Source organism: Phalaenopsis equestris, unplaced genomic scaffold, assembly GCF_001263595.1.
Source record: "Phalaenopsis equestris unplaced genomic scaffold, ASM126359v1 Scaffold000372, whole genome shotgun sequence".
Classification (NCBI taxonomy): domain Eukaryota; kingdom Viridiplantae; phylum Streptophyta; class Magnoliopsida; order Asparagales; family Orchidaceae; genus Phalaenopsis; species Phalaenopsis equestris.
Genome location: NW_018164814.1, coordinates 937,225 through 957,797, shown reverse-complemented (window position 1 = coordinate 957,797; position 20,573 = coordinate 937,225). Strand labels below are relative to the sequence as shown.

General features: G+C 34.6%; 1 protein-coding gene across 4 annotated transcripts in view; it reads right to left on the bottom strand.

The window, feature by feature from the left end:
• The window catches only part of LOC110026495 (probable peptide/nitrate transporter At3g43790), a 38,605-nt gene extending 21,515 nt beyond the window's left edge, over positions 1 to 17,090 (bottom strand). Inside the window, exons 1-2 of one of the 4 annotated variants that reach the window (XR_002294210.1) lie at positions 16,810 to 17,090; positions 16,403 to 16,443 (exon numbers count right to left, since the gene is read on the bottom strand). Coding sequence is in view for 2 of the 4 variants with exons in the window: in XM_020727450.1 (XP_020583109.1) it covers positions 16,403 to 16,443; positions 16,810 to 16,954 (186 nt within the window). In the remaining 2 variants the exon portion in view is untranslated. The remainder of the gene's footprint in view (positions 1 to 16,402; positions 16,444 to 16,809) is intronic. The other 3 variants (XM_020727450.1, XM_020727449.1, XM_020727451.1) reach the window with 3 other exon arrangements.
• Positions 17,091 to 20,573: the final 3,483 nt, after the last annotated feature.

The following is a 20,573-nucleotide window of genomic DNA, read 5'->3' as shown; positions in this document are numbered from 1 at the left end:
GATATTCATCGACTCTGCTGAAGTCAATGTCATTGCGTGAAGGATGCTGCTGAATATAGTTGTGTAGAGTCATTGTGTCCATCATGCATTTGCTTAGAAAACAGATTTCTTTCACACTCCAAATGTTATTTCAATGGCACCTCGTAAGGAAGAGTGTCTCTTGGTAATTATTTTTTCTCGCCTCGAGCGACATTACTGACTCTTTTAAAGTCAGGATTATGATATTTGATATCCGGAAATGAAATATACTCCATTTGTAAGGGATATCCAACGTCGATCAAATAATATTTATTTGTTACAATTATAATAATTAGCAATGCACTGAAAAATATCTAAATAAGATTTAGGGTTGAGCAAACCTGGGGGTGAGTGAGGGAAGCTGTGCTTCCGAGTTCTTGTAGTAAATTTGAATAAACGAATGTCATGCACACTGCCTTCTCAACAAGCATAACAATAGTAAAAAATATGTTAAAATAACATACAACCATTACATTTTGTGTTAGTGATCAACAATGCTCAATAAATACGACATTTTCATTATTCAATACACGTGCATTCATGTGTTTTCCATTGATTCCTCCAATACATTTCTAACAAGTTAAAGAAGGTTTTGTAAATTACCATATTCAATTTGACTTTTGATTATAATGAAAAAAAATTTACCTTAAAATATGACTTACCGCGGGTCACGTGCAATATCTATGGTAGTCCTCTCAAATATTGGGTCCTCGGACTTGATATTTTCTTATGACAAACTAACAAGTGTATTCAACCCAACTAAAAAGTATTTTGATGATTATCTCCGATGAGTACTAAAATCGCTCCATCACACCTCTCATAGATTCACTGTGTGATAAAATATAGATGATTACTGATAACACATCTCTGGAAGTTATACTAGAGGAGCCATGAAGCTTATGATTTATGCATAATTCATTGAAGAGATCGATAAATACGGGCTATGTCATACGAAACATATTGTTGAAGCTTGTTTGGTGTTTTCAAGCAACTCTCTAACACATTTATCTCTAATATAGGAAGATGTCGTGTAAGGAGATCGATCTACGTATGGGTTGTAGTACTGATACATCAAGCATACCCCTGCTATAATTCTCCTTCTACGTCTTTCTCTTTGTGAATCCATGTTAGAAAAGTGTTTTATTCAGGTAACACATAAGAATCACTGAATTAGGTAGTATAACAACATCCTATAGCCAATCAACAATTAGAATTGAACTTGGAAAAGCAAATAATAAAGTGTACGATGAAAAAACGGACATCCAAAGAAGCATTAAGAGTGTTCCAAAGAAAAAGAATAAACATCCAAATTAACTTAATGGAAAACAAATACAAATAGTTCAAAGACAAATAAATAAATTCAAGCGTCAATGTTGCCGTAAAAAACGTAAACAATTGATCTTACAGTCAGGGGTCAGTCTTAAGAACTCTTTACGGGTTGGGTTCTCCAACAACTTCATGGAGAACTAATTTAATATGTCCTCATAAGTTTCTGAAGTTGCCTCTAGAATTCACATAACTTGTTGCATGGAAGTTGTTTGTGATGTCCCAGGGTCATTGGTGCATGAGACCACCAGTTGTGAAATTTGGCTTATAATGAAAACAACCCCTTTTTTTTATACGCTTTGTCCTACTAATGGATTCTACTTTATTTTGGTTTGGGCTAAGGGTCTTTGTTGGAGTCAATTGTTTATTCTATATCTAAGTTCTCAGTTATGCTTTCAAACCCTCGATCACTAAAGGTTTATACATTGTTTCCCGTTGCCATGAGATCACTATTTTTTTCGATGGAATGAATTTTTCTTTGAGATTTTTGGCTTTCTCATTTGTAGTTTAAAGTGAGAATTTGGATTTTGCAATTTGTGGATTTCTCTTTATGATTTGGAATTTGGGTTTTGTGATTTTGTGCCTTTATGTGATATGGAATGAGGTTTTATCTTTATATTTGATGTTTGATTGTGAATTTGCAAAATGGTTGAAAGGAATGTTTGATTTTTTGATAACAATGTTTCGGGTGCTTTGTATGTAGTAGTCTCAAATGAAAAATATAGGATGAGGGGTTTTTATTTATACCTTTAATGTTTGAGTGAGAATTTGAGCAATGACTTAAAGAGGGTGTTTGATTTGTTGATAGCAATGTTTCGGGTGGTCCGTATGTGACTGTATCAAATGATAAAATTGTGATGACTTTATCTTTACCTTTGATGTTTGAAAGAGAATTTGAAAAATGACTGAAATGGGGTGCTTGATTTGCTGATTGCAATGTTTTGGATGCCCTATATGGAATTGCATCAAATAAAAATATGGGGCAGTGTTTTGTCTTTACCTTTGATGATTGGCGAAGAATTTGAAAAATGGCTAGAAGAGGGCGTTTGATTTGTTGATAGCAAGGTTGTGGATGTGGAGGTGGTAGTGTAAGTTGGTTTTGGTGTGGAGGTGGTGGTGTTGTGGAGATGTTTGTATTAAAGAATGTGTTAGTGGATGTGTGGAGGTGGTGATTAGTGTGTGATTATGTTTGTGTTAGAGAATATGTTGGTGCATGTGTGGAGATGGTGATGTTGCGAATGTGGTGGTTGGTGTGTGGTTGTGTTTGTGTTAGAGGATATATTGGTGGATGTGTGGAGGTGGTGGTATTGCGAAGGTGGTGGTTGGTGTGTGTTTGTGTTTGTGTGGAGGTGGTGATGGTTGTCGACACAATTTTAGGGTGGGTCGTTCTATTGAAGCTGTCAGTCACCGGAATCAGAATCCCGTCGCCCGCTTTGGAGGGACATTTAATTTATATATATATTCAAATAAAAGAGCAATACACCTCAAGCTATGTATTTATCCTGAAAGATAAACACAAGACTTGAGGGTGAGACTCGATCAAATAAACTAAGAAATATATGACATTTGTTTGGTCTGCGAAACCATTTTAGTATAAGCCGACAAGTTCCCTTATTTAATATGAAAAATTAAATAAGGTTTATATTAAGTTGGGTTTGAAAAAACTTTTTATAAGGGCAAGTCCCTACAGTTAATTACATCATAGATAACCGAGATCATCTAAGAAAACTCTTGATAAAAATCAAGGGATATTGTCTTCAAGAATTTCAAAGAGATAACTTTTCAAAGAGATCGGACAAAGAGGTGTGAAAGTGAAATAACTCAAATTTGGAACATTTTATTTTTGAATCCAAAGAAAGAAGAACTATGGGACGTCATAGATCCTGAGGAGAACCTCAGTGACTTCCCAAACTATTCTACTGTTTGGCTTCTCTACTGTTTGGCTTCAATTTAGAGGAGAAATATTTAAATGTTTCATCCTGTCAATTTTATCAATTAGGACTTACATTCGTGTGAAACGTTCACACAAATAGTTTGAAAAATGTGAGGATTTAGGTCGTGATGAACGACAACCTCAAAATCCTAAAACGAGTTAGGGCTTCTATTGTATAGCAGAACTATATAAAGGCCTAAAGAAAAGTCGAGAATTTATGTTACACAAACAAACAACCTCGAAGTCCTATGAATTGTTTAATTCTAAGGACTGGTTTAGTTGGTGTAGACATATTTTGCTGTTGAAAATAATCGTGCTACCCACAATGCTAGCTCCAAATTCCTCGTCGTGACGAGTTTAAGTTTTCTAATATGTCAAGTTATGATGTCAAATCAAATGTTTCCTAAGGTTATAGTTTTTCAGATATTATGGGGAATGTTAAAGTGATTAGAGCGACACCAGTTAGGATCTCATAGTTCTCTCGTTCCGACACCACTATTTTCTTTCGGATTCACTTAGTTCAAATTAATTTACTAATAATTTACTAAACTCAACCATACTTTCATTTAGATCATGAGAAATCTCGTTAGCAACAGTATGTTACCTCCTCCGAGGGAGTATGTTACCTCCTTGCCTCCTCTAAGGGATTTCCAATCATCTGATAGAAACGTTTTAATTTAGTTGCACTTTTTGTTTTGTTTTATTTATGATTAAATTTTGAGTTGTCTTATATTTTAAATGTTGTGGCGGTGAATTTTATCTTGTTTGATTTTAGTTTTGATTTCAGTTTCAGTTATATGACTATCTTAAAAGTTTCAGTTTTGAAATGCAAGGTAACATTATTATTTAACATGCAAGTTTATAAGCACGAAAAGTACAATAAAGAAGGTGCAGAAAAAGAAGATACTGTAAACTATAAAAGCGTACATGTCGAGTCTTCTCGTTTCCTCCACCTGAAATTTTAGTATATATTGCAGTAAACATTTGTAATTTGCAGGAAAGTAAAGCCTATAGATAGGTTCGTCACAGGCCTGCCGAATTCTATGTCATAACTTGGTGGGTCATATTCATTTAAACATTTAAATAATTTCTCAAGCAAGACATAATGAGTTTAATCATGCTTCAAGAAAAAAATAACAGTTAGAGATTACCGTTATAAATTTAGAGGGACCAGGCTCCGGGCGTCTCACAATCCTTTGAAAAGTCCTGCCATTTTTCAAACTCATTATGTTGCTTAATAACTCATTTTTAGCATATGAACTGATGTTCTAGCCAACCCTAAAGATGAGGTAATTATCATTTGATATTTTATTTATAAATTAAGTGGGTGAAAGTCTTTAGGGGGCAAATTGACTTAATTAAGAAGTTTAACTAGTTTGATTTTTGAAGAACAGACTTGTAGTTTTGTGAAAGGTTTTAACTTAATTATAGATTATTTTCTAAAATTTATTAGACAAAATTTGATCAAGCATAATTCACTACTAAATCCTTAGAACTTAATTGGTAGATTTGCAATTTTAAGAAAAAGACTTTAAATGTTTATATTCTTAATCATTATCACGAATCATACACAATTTATTGGGGTTTAAAATTAGGGAGTCATAATTTTCCAAAATCAAACCCCTCACCTTAATCTTCCCCTCTTTAAATATTCTTCTGAATTCCATTAATTAAAAAAAATTACACATTTACCCTTTGTAAAACCAAAATAAGATTGGTTGCTACCACTTAACCAAAATGAGATTGGTTGCTACCACTTATCCCTTTTATGTTTCAATCATCAAGACATATTATTTAAAATTATTTATTACTTATTTACCATTTGATTAATTCTAGAATTTAATTAAGGCTTAAATTCCAAAATTATCCTTTTGCCCCTAAGGCCTTAACATCTCATAATTCATTAAATAAAACTCAAATGACTTGAAGATTTTATGTTACCCCACTCATGGGTTAATTAAATCATCAGAGAAAAAAAAGTGATTTTTCTGAATTTGCTTAATATTATAATTTTAATGCAAAAATAAGGATTTTTAATGAAAATTTAATAACTCAACCAAAACAAATCCTCTATCCTTAAGAAAATTATTGGAGGTTCACCTAGGTTAGAGGACCAATTAGACCAATTCTCATGATTTTTAGAGGTTTAATTTAGTTATTAAAATTATTTATTTGTTTTCTGTATTAATTAAATATAAAATATTATTGAATTAGAAAATTAAATTTTATATTTTTCTTAATTCTCCGTGAGTTCAGGGAACCCAAAGAAACAAATTTCATATTTTTGTGATTTATATTTTAATTATTAGAATTATTTTAATGAAAAATTAAAGAAAATTCATTTTAAGCCTTTAAAAATTAACATTTTGACTTAGAAAATTAGAAAAAATATTTTAATTAGTTTCAAGTGATCAACAAGTCAAATGTGATATTTTAGTGTGTTTTTACAATTTTACAATTTTTATGATTTTTAATTAATTTTTTAATGATTTAAATGCTAAAAAATAGCTCAAAAATGAAGTATTTATTTTAATTCTAATTTAATTTTTCTTAGATTTCTCTGGTCATAAGGAGTTCCCAAAATCAATTTGGTGATTTTTTTAGTTATATTTTAATTATTATAATTATTTTAAAGTCAAAAATGCATTCACTTAATTCATTTGAGTGATCAAATTAACTTCAATTGACTTGAAATTTTTATGGGGAGCTCCTCTGTCATTAAATCATAGTAGAGATGATTTTTATATCATTTACATTTATAATTATTGTTAATTAATTTTATTCAATTTTTAGGGGTTAGTGACTATTAGGGTTGTTTTTAACGAATTAAATCAAGTTTATATTTTTCCTATGGTCCTCTGACCACAGTGAACTTACCAAAATAAGTTTTGTATTGTTTATGAGTATTTTAATTTTTATAATTATTCACCAAAATAGAGATCATTAACTTAAAAATTAGAGATCTCTGTCTAGAGATCTCCCCTGACCTTGGAAAAATCAGGGAAGTTCCCTCATGACAGAGAGAATCAAAGCCCCAAAAGCCATATCATTGTGAAATGGCTATTCAAATGAAGAATCCAAATAAGGAAAACACCATTTAATTAATTAAAAATCATACATACATAAAAAAAACATGAAACCATTTCCACATTGTTCTCCTCTATTCATTGAACAAGAGTGTATTTTTATTTTATTTTGTGATTTTTCTATATCAAGATATGTATTTTTGAAATTCTGCATTTAAATACATAAGAAAAATCCCTATTTTTATACTTAAGTGACGCGGCGCCATCTCAACCTCGGCATCTCCGAGCTTTCCACGCGGCGTCTTCTGGTTCGACACCGCTAGACACCTCAGCGCTGACTTGGCCTGCGGTTCATGTTCCACTCCTTCGTCCGACTTCATCACGACCATCCGTCCGATACACGCGGAAACGGAAGACATCCGTTCATCGTCCCCAAATCTCTAGCCCAAGAATCGTCCAACTTTAAACCTTAATATCTCTCTCGATACTTAATAAATTAAGTGTTTAACTAAATTAAGTGTGGTTTGTTCCTATAGACTCATCTTGACTAGGAGAGCATATTCATACGGTTGATCAAGTATATAAGCATGTAGAATTAAATGAAGCTCGGTTTGAAGGGAGAGTTTAATATCTTTGCCCAAGAGATGTGACCTCAATTAGGTGTTTTCAAAAGCTTGCCTTGAGTCCAAAGAGCTCCTAGATGAAGCCTCAAACTGTGATGAAATGCCTAGGTATGAAATCGACCAAGGCCGATTTGGGGTGTTGATCAAAGTCCACCCAAGGGTAGTCTGGTGATGGGGCTTCTATGGGAGATCTTATTCTCTCACTCAGGAGACGGTGTGAGTGCAATGAATTTGGGTTTGGTGGAGTCTAAAGGGATGTTATGTTTCGGGCTTGATTTTGAGCTCCAAAATTGAGCTCAAGAAATGGATTTAAGGGCTTGAGGATGGTTGGATTGAGCTCCAAAATTGAGCTCAAGAAATGGATTTAAGGGCTTGAGGATGGTTGGATTGAGCTCCAAAATTGAGCTCAAGAAATGGATTTAAGGGCTTGAGGATGGTTGGATTGAACTTAGTGGGTCTTGAAGAAGCTTTGGGATCAATTTGGCAGAGTCTCCCCAAGGAATTTCAAGCTCTCCCCCCTTGGCCGTGAAGGGTGAGTTTAAATAGAGGGGGGAGGAGAGGCCACCATGGCTGGCCAGTGGGTGCCATAAGTTGCTTAGGTGGAGAGGAGAAAGAGACAACAATCTAATTGGAATGTGCCAACTTGGTTGGGTTCAATTTTGGATTTTAGCAAAGGGGAAGCTTTTGGATTTGGGTTTTGCGGCAGCCTAGGCGGCCTGCCGGCTAGGCTCAAGTCACCATCCCACTGAGGATGGTCAGTGGTGGGCAAATGTGAAGCCAATTGGGTTTGTGCGTGGGTAGACGTGATTAATTCAAGTGGAAAGGGCTTTGGGCTAGGCTGGGTCAAGCTTGGGTTTAGCCTCATGAAAATGGCTAGGGTGACTTCCCATGGTTAACCAATGTCAGGTGGCTCAGCTGATATAGTGTGGAGAGGTTTCCATTCAAAGGATTTGGTTGGGCTAAGCATGGGTTTAAGTGTGTCATTAAAATGGTTAAAACCTTTTTAAGGAGGCTTGAAAGTGGCTTGACCTCTTGTCATTAATTGTTTGATGATGTGACAAGGCTCACATAGCTTGCTTATGGCTTGGGAATGACTTCATAGCTTCCCTTGGCTTGGTCAATTTTTATGAAAAGGGATTTTTGGATTTATGGAATATTTTTATAGAGTTTGTCATGAGGTTTCATTTGGAATGATTTTGGCATGAATTGGAAACTTAGGAAATGATATTTGATTAAATGGATGATGAGGGGAAATTTATCATGTGGGCTTTGGGTAAATTTTGGGCTTATGTAGTGGTCTTGGGCTTTTAAAATTAGGGGCGACTTTGGGCTAAAATTTGGGTCAATTAAATGTTGAATTTGGTGTAAGGAGATGTCATGAAGAATTTAGGAAGGATTCAAAGTAGTTTTGAATTGAATTAGAAGACCAATTTCGTGGATTTAGATATATAGTCAAAATTGAGGCTTTTTTATTTGGGTAAAATTGGGCTTTCAATTGTATCAAATTGAGCTTGTGTTTGGTTTCAATTGGTATTAAGAACGTTGAATTTTGGTTTGGAATTGAAATTGGGCAAGATTGGGGTCAATTGGGCCAAGATTGAGGCTAATTGGGGCTAATTTGGGGAAATTAGGTCTTTAAGAGCAAATTGAAGCTTTTAGTCAAATTGGGTCAATGTGATGGTTAAAAAATTGAAATTGAGAATTCTTTGGGATGATTTTGAAATTTTTGAGAATTTTTGAAAATTTTTGGTCATGAGGGGAATTTTGTTTATTTTGGCAATTTTGGGGTATTTTGGGAATTTGGTGATTTTTGGTGAATTTAGGTAGTTGTGAGTGATTTGAAATGACTTTTGAACAAATTTGGGTATTTTGGATAATTTTTGGAAGTTTGGCAAAAATTAGGAATGTAGGAGTATTTTGGTCATTTGGTGATTTTGGGCTAAGATGGGCAAGTAGGCCATGTCAAACAAATACGAGCCATATAAGAACTCATTTTGGATGCTCAATATGTGGTCCTAACCTTCTTAGCCAAGGGCTAGGGGTTTGGGTCCATCCATATGAGCTTTCTAAAAGGAGTCAGGAGACCAAATTAAGTGCAAGTGGTCTTAGGGTTTGGGGTGTAAGCTAGCCTAACTAAGACCAGACCACCTAGGGTTAGTCCTAAGGCTTGACCATCCTATGGGGACTCTGCTTGAGCTCCATCATATTGACCCCACCTACTAAGTGCTAGAGGTTAAGATCAATATGTGGAGTTTCAAGTTGAGCACAAAGAAGAGTGTAGAATTTCTAAGAATTTCTAATGTTGAGGGTTCCTTTTTTAGTTCTCTATGAATAGTAAATAGGAAAGTTATATGGCTAGACCCTAGGCTATTAAAGAGTAAAAGCTAGACCTCAACCAAAAATGAGGTCAACAATGATGTGTTATGAATGTGTTGGTGGCTTGATGTGTTGGTGTGTGGAGGTATTTGTGTGTGGCGGTGGTGGCAATGATGATGTGTAGGTGGTGTAGTGTTGTGGGACATTGGTGATGATATTGTGGCTTTTCTATTTTTCTTTGGGTTGTGATATTGTGACATTCTTATTTATGTTGATTTGTTTTTTTCATGCTAATAATATAATGACTATGACAAAAGTGGTTAGTTTATCGGTAATGTGGGATAAAAAGACTAAATTAATATTTTGCGACTTTTGCCTCAAGAAGGTCGAACTGGGTAATAGGCAGACAATCTATTTCAATAAGACTGACAAAATATTATTAGAAAATTCAAGGAAAGTATAGACATAAATGCAGTTAAAAAACAAGTGGGATCGGCTAAAGAAGAATTGAAAAATCTGGAAGGAATTAAAACAATGATGAATGAGCTTGGGGTGGTATCCGGTAAAACAAATAATTGATGCTCCGAGGAGTGGTGAGAAGAGAGATTGACTGTGAGTATTTTTAAAATGTCTTTTGTTTTGGTCAATTTTAAAATTATTTTCAAATCCAATATATTATATGAATTTGTAAGTGGTGTATGCTGTGAAAAATTTAAATACGGTGGAATTGATCATAAGTTGGAGGACAAGTTGGATTGTATGTTTGGAGGGATCATTGCAACAGACAATAATACATCTGACCCCAGTGAGGCGGGGTTTGGTGCATCCCCGAAAATTTGGGAGCTGATAAAACAGGTGATTCTAATGAAGACCCCAGCTTGAACCTCCATGAAATTTAGTCCACGAACTGATAAAAGCATCCTCGGGTTGAAAAAAAAAGGAGCTTCTTTACTTGGAAATCAAATCTCACAGTTGGTGGCTTCTTGCACCAATTACCTCGGCTCATCATAAACAACTTCTATCCATAAGGTTATGCGAATTCTAAAGACAACTCCAGAAATTTACGAGGATAAGCCATTGTATTTGTTATCTATGAAGTTGTTTGAAGATCCGACTCGGAGAGAGTTTTTCATGACGATGACCGCTGACCGTAGGGTGACTTACGTTATTTTCATAGGAATGGTGACATTTGAGGGACACATTTTTTTATTAGATTCCCGTGGGATATTTCATATTTGTTATTTGCATATTTACTTTAAACAATTTTATTTGTTTATGATTTTTGATGTTGCTTTGGACATGCCACTTTACTTGAGAGTTTTTCATTCATCGTTATGTTTTCTATTTACTTCTGTAATTTATTTATTTATATTGGTTTTGTTCAAAACCTTATATGATTGTAACTAATTCATTGATATTTATGTGTTAACCACCTCGATACGAAAATACATGAATGCAATTAGAGAAAGACGTAGAAAGAGTCTTATAGCCGTAGTACGCTTGATTTACTTTTATTATAACTCGTGCATAAAACTCTCCTGTTGCATGACATCCTTCTATGTTGGCGAAAAATGGGGTGAAGAGTTGTTTGCGGGTCACTCAACGAGATTTAACAGTATGTTCTGCATGACACAGACGTTATTCACTGATATGTTGGAGGAACAACATGAAAATGATGTAGAATGAATCAATGTGAGGAGCTATAGAGCAATCTCAACACTTTTCCTAAACGATTTGCATATACTTCTTAGTAGGGTTGAATGCACTAGTCATTTTTTCTTCATAAGTCATAAAATCAACAAATCCTACATTCAAACGGACCCCTACGAAGATTTCACACGATGAGCGGTATATGTCATACTTTAAGGTAATTTCTCATATTTATTACATTCAATTTTCATACAAATATCATAATTACGTAACTGTTCGTTATCTTTCTAGAATTGTTCGGAGCAATCGATGGAACACACGTTGATGCACGTATTCTAAAAAATGGGAAGATTGCATTCATTGACATTTGTGGGTCCCAAATGCATAATGTCATGGCGGTATGCGACATCAACATGTGCTTCACTTTTGTCATTGCCGGTTGGGAGGGCGGTGCGCATGACAATTAAATTTTCAAATATGCAACTTCCCACAAGTTCGTTTGAGACTGAGCTACTCTCTTAATTCTTTTTTTCAACACTAATTATTTAATTCACATCAGATAAAATACTATTTGGTCGATGTTGAGTATTTATTGTAGTGATGGTATCTTAAGTCCTGTCCCGATACGAGATACCACATACCTGATTTTGAGCGAGCCATCAATGTCACACGGGGAAAGAAAAAAATATTCAACAAAAGATATTCCTCATTACACAGTGTCATTGAGAGGACTTTTGGTGTTTAGAAGAATAAATATGTTAAATTTTGTGATGTCATCTTACTCGTTTCCCAAACAAGTACAAATTGTGATTGTCATAATTACTCTCCATAATTATGTTCCACGACATCATTCCCGTAATGACATCGACTTTCGTAGGGCAGACGAGGATCATACACATGTTTTTGCTGAGACATATGAGTACTGTTTTTGACAGACTTTGTCATAGGCCGAAAATGTTGTTCCCGAGACCTACACTTAAGATGAGGAAGGTGCAAGCAAAATGATAGAGTTGAAGGAACAAATTACGGATGTGATAGTTGGAGGGTGATTGAAGGAAATGTTAGTTTTTTATTTTTTTAGTTATAATGGTTGTTGAAGAAATTTACTGTTTATAATATCAGTATTTTATGTATTTCATGTTTATTTTTGTTCCTTATGCATTTGATATTTATTGTTTTGATTTTTTACGCAATTTGTATGTATTTTTTTCTTTTGTATTTTTTTTTCTTTTGGTGGGTTTTGAAGGTCTATGATGAGACGTTTGACCTTATCAGTTCTTCTGGATGATATGTATGTCACTATTGGTTGGTGTCACATGTGAAATTCTAATAAAGACAACCAAATTCCTCTCTTTTTTTCGGTTATATGGTTTTTGAGGTTTTTGTAGATGATATTTTTTGGTGATATACATATTTGACACACATGAGCTTAGTATTATGTGGGTTAAATGTAGCAAAGAACCATTTTTTTATAAGGTCTATTGTCTTCTTATAACGACATATTCGTTGTTTTAGATACTGAGTTATCTGAGACGTCACAGCTGCATAAAACTTTAATTAATTACTTTTGTTATCAATTTTTACTTGTGTTATGTCTAAGGATATCTTTTTTAAGCCTTCAGGAAAGATGAGCTTGAGAATTTTTGTTACCTCCAGATGATTGCACTGTTAGTGTGAGCTTCAATATTCCCTACTCACTTCACGTTAGCCACATATTTACGGGAGACTATTTTATAGGTGCTCACGAAGAATCACGTAAAACTGTGCCTATTTTCGGTAGGCAGATAGACTGGAAGATTCCACTGTCGAGAGTGATCGAGCATGGAGAGTATTCCTAGAGGATGACTTAGCTCGTGACATACCTCGTTTGCATTTTAAAAATAATATTATCATATTATAATTGTTGTTTTAATAGTCATTTTATTAATTTTGGTAATTATGCTACCCACTGTTAAGTGAGATATCTTTCTTTATTTTGTAATGTTATGTACTGGATATTTGCTTTTAAAGTATAGAATGTACTGGCATGAACGATTTTATTGCAAACATCATTACTATACAAGAGGAATGATAATTTGTCTAGAAACAATTGCATAACAGTTGTTTTAAAACTACAAAAAACAAACAAACAATCAGTTTATTAGCAGCGGTTTATTATTAAGCTGCAACTGCCCCGAAACAGACGATTAATCATTGCATTACTAGCATAGAAAGAGTTGAACAACATAAATATTTGACATATGAAATAATTAGCAAAACTCATAAAAAAATAAAATTATCATATTTCACCATTGCCCCCACACCAAACACCACTGCCCCCACACCACCTCTACACCAATCACTACCATCCCCACACCAAACACCACCGCCCCCATACCACCCCCACAAATTCTTACTCAAATATTATTTGTAAAATAATCATATTAGGATTAATAACTCATACATAAGAGCAGAAAGTAACTTTCATATAAATGCATATAGCTGCCACGAATATAAACACATAAGAATTGTATGTTAGGTTTGTAAATTTCTCAGAAATTTAAAGAATAATCCCGAGATAGCTAGATAAATATCCTAAAACTTCTTTTTTATTTGTGTTTTAGGCATTATTTTTCCCCCAAATAGTCAAATCATCCAAAACATCTTTTCCCCAAAAATTCCTTTAGCAAAATTTCATCCAAATAGCATACATCAACCCCCCTCCATCACATACACAACACACAATTCTAATAAATTTATATATCTCACACAATAGCTTTAATATTTATGCACACAATACTTAAATCTATCAAACCATATCAAAATGAATACTCTTACAACATAAGCAACATAGGGAAATCATTGTGAAGCAGTAAAATATGCACGAGTAAGGCTATCATCATTCTTCAAACTTCATATTATGCATACAACTGCCATGAATGTAAAAACATAAAAAATGTGTGTTGCGTTTGTAAATTTCCCTAAACATTACAGAAGAATATTGCGCTAGTTATGGAAGTATCACAAAATTCTAAAATCCCTACATAAAAGGCACAAAGTGATCGAAATCTCCTCATAAACAAAATACATGGCGGTTAACAATTGCTAAGGCACCTAGTCAAAAATTGAAAGTCATGATAAATTACCAATCAATATTCGTGAAAAGACAGCACCCGAAACATTACCGTTAACACATGTTAAACTAGTTTGCAACCATTCTTCAAATTCATACTCAAAAAACAAATTTCATGATAAATTCCCAATCTATATTCACAACGTACACAACACCTTAAACATTGTTGTTAACAAATATACCACCAACTATCATCCATTTCTTAAACTCTCACTCAAATAGCAAAATTTTGGATAAAATCCCAATCCATATTAATGAAGTACACAATAATTGAAATATTGTTGTTCATATATCACTCCAAACATTTCTAAAATTCACTTATACATCACAAATAAATGGAGGAAAAAGGAAAAATGCCAAAATCTTTAGGCCGATGGGTATGTAATTATATCAATAAAAACAAAACCAACATAATAGAAGCGGCGCTTTGTATGTATCAACCAAAGATCACAAATCGAATATACAAAAGCCAATTGAAATCACAAAGCACATAGAAAAATGGGGTTGTAGCCACCGAAAATAAAGAAAAAAAAGGGAAGTCTCCGGTGCTATGTATATAAAAATCCTCAAAAAAAGAAAAATCTTTTTGCAAACCATACAACTCATAGAGCAAATCAATGAAGCAGATATGATTGGGGGAGGATACCAGAGGAATAAAGAAGCAAACACCGACAAAAATCCTATTTAGATATGTTAGCGAACAAAGAGAGAAAATTGAAAAAACTCTAGGCATGTCGCTTGCTGGACTAAGCCGAGCGGAAGGGAGGGCACGGGAGTAAAAAATGCAGGGGTGGGATCGCGGTGAGGCTTATCGGGCACATTTAATAAAGCGTGCCCGCACCTTACCATCCAAACACCTGGAACAGTGGCAGTGGGCCGCGACGCAACGGAAACGCTGCACCAAATGGACTCTGATTAGTTATAAAAATTTGGCAAGTTCTTCTAATATTCAGTATTTTCTTCTTGTTTCCCCATATTTATTGAATCAGTGACATTCTCAAATTGTTGTTCGTACTTTACCTGTGTTTCTATTCTTTGATCCTCCCCCACCCAATTTCTAGAGTTGCGGGGATCATCGAATTGTTGTTTATCTCGATCCAAGAATGTGGTCCTATCAGTACTCCAAACTGTCTAGTTGAAAGGAAGTGTAAAACTAAGATGACCAAATTTGGGCTAGATAAACCAATGATCAAACAATTACTGAACCCAAAAACTAAGTTTATGGACTAGTGCCAAACAATTAGTATTTTTTTAACAATATATTTTTAAATGTATGATGTCAAATTATAAGCCAACAGCCTACTTAACAAAGTGGCGGCATTGTGGTAGTCACAAACTTTTATTTTTTCCTATACCATGCTAGAACTCACTAAAGGTCCGTTAGAGCCACAAATACCTTGATTCACTTGATCCCAATGGAGCCATCAACTCTAAAACCATTTGTTAGGGGAGGATGAATAAAAGTAGATGAGCAGTTAAACTTAATACACTCAATAATGGTCAAATTCTTTTTTAACAGAAAGGCTTAGGGTTTCTTAGGGATGACTTTTATTTTTTTTTTTTGTTTTTTGTTTTGTTATTATTTTAAAAATATATTTGTTTAATGCCTTGTTTGCATATTTTTATCTTTTTATTTTAAGAAAATAATTTATTTTTAAAAACACACTCAAGACAACTAAAAGTTATTTTAAGTGTTATTAAAAACAACTAATCATGTTATAACATACTAAACATATTTTATTTTAATTAAGCATAAAAAAAAAATCAAAAAACAAAAAAGGATCCCAAAGCCCTCTTAAACTTTTAAGCAAGACCAACCACTGGTTGTTTCTATATTAAAATATTTTCAGTTATCCGATATATGGGACTAACACTTGCAATGGCACTTCACTATTGTAGTTGTTGACAGCAGGGCGTCAATCGATGCATGCGCACATTAGATCTTCAACCAAGCATCAACACATAATAACAAAGATGCAAATACTATTCAAATTCTCATTTTACATTCAGTGTCAATGTTAAAAATTAGAATTTTGAAGTCCTTTAGAAAGGTTTCACTATGCAATTATCTCATTCAGATGAAATGAGTGGCTTTCAATGAATAAGACTGACACCATTTTTACTGATCTCTCCCACCTGCTGATAAAATTACCCACAGCCCGGATTAGCATATATGTTCTCAACATTTGGAAAACCACAATCCTGAAAAGAAGACTTATTTTGAGATGTTGGATGGTGAGATATGTAAATACAAAGAAAAACATTCAAAAAACACCAAAAAGGCATATATAAAAGGCAAGATAATCATCGTAAATCTCATAATAGCTTTCATTGTTGTATGAACTTGAGTAAATTCATAAGTATGATAGATAAGTTAGTGTGAAGAATTTGTACATACCATAAAGTACAGAAATGGGTAGAGAGAGCATAGAGGCAAGGCTGAAAGTCAAAATATATGTAAATAAATAAGTATTGTGTGCTAAGTATGTAAATTTCGCTCATAAATACATAAATTTAGAAGGGCTTAGGTGACAACTAAGAGAAACTAAAATAAACAGCAGAAGAACAGTCAACTTGAAATACCATAATTCATACTATAATGAACAAGACAAACTTAAAAAACCCAACTGCATGCTAAAGGAGAAAATCTGTACAAAAAAGTCTCTCCTAAATATTTGGAATCCTCATCCTCTTTAAATCAATCTTTGAAGTGAAGCTATCCAAAGAATAGTATAGCCTCTTTTGAAGATATCAAGTAAATGCATCATTATAATTTTTTTTTTTTTGGAAGATTTACATATATACCTGAGCATATAGTGACGATCCATATATAAACAAATTCTCTGTAGGGGATTCCAGGATGTTCCTCGTTCCTCAGATCCTGCTTGCATCCTGGGCAGTTCCCATAGTACACTTTCTTCTTCAACAAAACTTCTGCGCCTGCTGACATTTTTTTCCAAAAAGATTGGATGAAAGAAAGCAGCAGGTCTTCACTTCACTGCAATTAGATGGAAAGATGCTCTCTTCCGCTCAAAGCCAAGAAAAATGGATCTTTTTGTAATTTCGAAAATGGAGGGCAACATGAACACGACTTCTGTACAGGTAAAAACTAGAATCACAATATTCCAAATGGGCATTTAAATACATACCACCCAATTTCAATGTATTTGCATATTACCATCGAAATTTTGCTTTTTATATTTATTCATTTTAAATATTTCATATCATATGAAACTTATCGGTATTTAAACTTTTAAAATGTGAAATATATTTTTCCATTCATTGATAAGGTTGTGTGTCCCTAAAAATTGAGGTTTTGGTGTTAGACATGTAAGTATATAAGAATTGAGTGGCATGTATGTAAATCTTCCCATTCCAAAGCCTTGAGTCTGAAAGGAATCATTTTTATTCAGAATGAAGCCTATCAGCCCTACTGTTCACGGCAACGTGAAATTGTACGATCATAATTCATATGATTCTTTTTATTTGCAAAAATATGTTTTTTCATAGGAAAAAAAAGAAAGATTTACATAAAGAACACTTAATTCTTATGTATTTGCATATTCTATTCATGCATGAAAATATATTTCACTTGTACAATGTTAAATAAGTGATTTTGTTAATGTAATATGAAAAATTTTGATGATAAAAATATAAAAAATAAAGTTTAGATTTTACATATATTTAGGAATTGGGTGGTATGTATGGATATATCGGAGGATTTCCTATTATTTATATAAATATAATTGTTTTTAAAAATTATTGCAAAAATCATCATTTCCATTGATAGAAATAACTAATCATGATCTTATATGTCAGTGTCTTACAAAAATGCGAATTCAAAAGTAATTCGGAGTTTTTTTGTAAAATTCCATTATTCAAACCTTATATACGTCACTCACTGCGTCACTGCACGGCTTTCCAGTGAATAAACCAAAAGGTCTGGTGTCATTTAGCATAATTTTTAAAAATTATTTCTTTATATTTTTTATGTTTTGAAATGAAAGATAAATATATATTAACGGCTTAAATATAGGTTTGTTTATTTATTTATTTTTTTTTTAAATCACCCAAAAGACTGGACGGAGACAGCAGCACAAAATTTTGGTGGTTTGGTGTTTTAAAAATAATGATAACATATAAAAATTAGATGGTTTTTTTTTAATATCTTCATTTAACTTTAAATGCCAAAAAAGGCACAATGCTAATTAAATATATATTTTTAGAAATTAAAAACAAGCAAAATGTGATATTAAATAACCTTAAAAAAATTTAAATTAGTTTGTTCTGACTTATAATAAAGATGGCTTTCAAAATTAGTGGATTTGCTACAAGATAAAAATAATTCTTTAAAATCATGCAAAATTTGTATTGCACCAATCTAACAATAACTCCATTCACTTTAATTTTCATATCACTATAAATTTTGATCAAATATTCTTAGCCAATATTTCTCCTCAATCTAATAGTAACACACATTTTAGCATCATGAAATGAAGTAGGGGCAGAACTAACATTAATTTTTAGAATGTGTAAGGTCATAAAATGTCAACTTTTTTTACGTTTAAACATATTATACTCGTATGCGTTAAAGTTGCTAGCACGAATCTCAAAGGGATCGAGCGGTTGAGGATGATGACCAAACAATTTAAGTCTCAAACTAAAGGGCTTAATCTGAACCAGCCCATCTGGCGACCGATTGCTTGGTTGAGTTGACTGACATACGATGCCGACGGATCCACTCGGCAGATCTTGCTTACGGTTCCATCTATATGATATTCTCATAGGGCTAGCTGATCGAAACTAAACGACCAACTATTTTCCCTCGACGAGAGCGACCTTCATGCGAATGATTGCCTCGGTTGACTGAACGCAATGTGTTTACCGATTGATAGTCATGTTACTTCACTCAAATTATAACGTATATCTGATATTAAATTAACACATTAATTGCACTTAGTGAGGTTATCATAACCGTTCCCTCATTTCCATAATTGTATAATTAGGCCTCTATAAATATGAGGTCAAAAGATGAATAAATGACTTTTCTCCTTGAAATCTCTATTTTGTCTTTTCTCTCTCCTCATTTTGGCTCTAATACTCGAGGTGTGTACTTTCGAAGGACAATTTATGATCCAACATCCTAAAAGATTGTGCGGTGTGCCTAGACATGCCACAAACGAGAAATGGTGCAAAATACAAAGGACAGATTTCACAGAGATATGTAGCATCCATGAAGTTCAATAGAGGGACAACACGTCAAGACATTCAGGAAGAAGTTTAAGCACTGTGGGCGCAGATGATGGACCGGTTTGACGCCCTCCGGGCGACGATAACTCAGAGTAACATTTAACCGCCGTTCTTAGAGGGTGAGTCTCGGGGAACTAGCTCCCAGAGGGTTCCTCTTAGGAATTGACCAAGGCCCAACAGTCAAGCTGGTGATCGACAGACCGAAGGGTAAGGGCACTCCTAGCGCGCTGACAGTGTGAGATCTGTGAGATCTATGCTCAGGTTCAGGCATCGAGTGGATTGAGGGGGAGCGCCCGCGCGACCAACTGCAGGCAGTTCCTTCTCTCGGCGGATCCTGGAGATTATAACCCTGGTGAAGCTAAGGATTCCTCATTTGGATCCTTACAAAAGAAAGAGTGACCCAGCCAAACATGTGGCCTCTGTCAAATCATCGGCCAGAGTCTTGTAGATCGACGACACGATGATGTGTCGGCCTTTTCATATTATGCTAAAGGATTCCACACTTTGGTGGTTCAACAGCCTGTCGGATGGGATCTTTCCATCCTTCTATAAATTCAAGACTCTTTTTGACGCACTTCACCAACATGCAGAAGCCAAGGAGGGATACCAAGGCTTTGCTCCAGATTAAGTAGGGAGAGCATGAAAGCCTGTGGGCTTACATCACTCGCTTTTAGAAGCAAATGTTGGAAAAAAAAGACTTGGAGCCTCTCATCGCCCGGACTGTCCTAAAGAAGGGAATCCACAACAGGCGATTCAAGTACGACCTGAACCTGGTCAAGTCAAGATCCTTCGTTGAGGTCTTAGAACTAGCCAACCTTCTCATCGCTGCCGAGGAAGGCCTTATGGACTCTTTAGAGACCAAACTGTGGTCATCCGACCGCCGGTCGGAGAAGCGAAAGGATCGAAACAATGGGAAAAAGCTGAAGGACGATCGATGCCCTATTAGTCGGCAAAACCAAAACCCTCAGTTCCGGGATAACTGAGGAAGTAACTAGGGCAACAATGGTCAGAGGTACCATTTGGACTAGTGGTCGGCTCAATACTATGAGCAACCGCATTTGGGGGATGCAGGATTCAAAACCCCTAAATGTGTTGATGCAAGAAGGCCCCTCCGTTGAAAATCGCTTTGGCACTTCAAAATCCAACCAAGTATTGCCCCTACCACTAGGACCATGAGCATGACACACGGGAGTGTCTCTATCTCAAGAATTTTGTGAAGCTGATTAAGGTCGGGAAACTGAGGGAGTTCGTTGGCGTCGAAGGGCACACACGGTGACAAGGGAAGGCCCCAACGACGAAGTTGTATATGGACCCGTCTG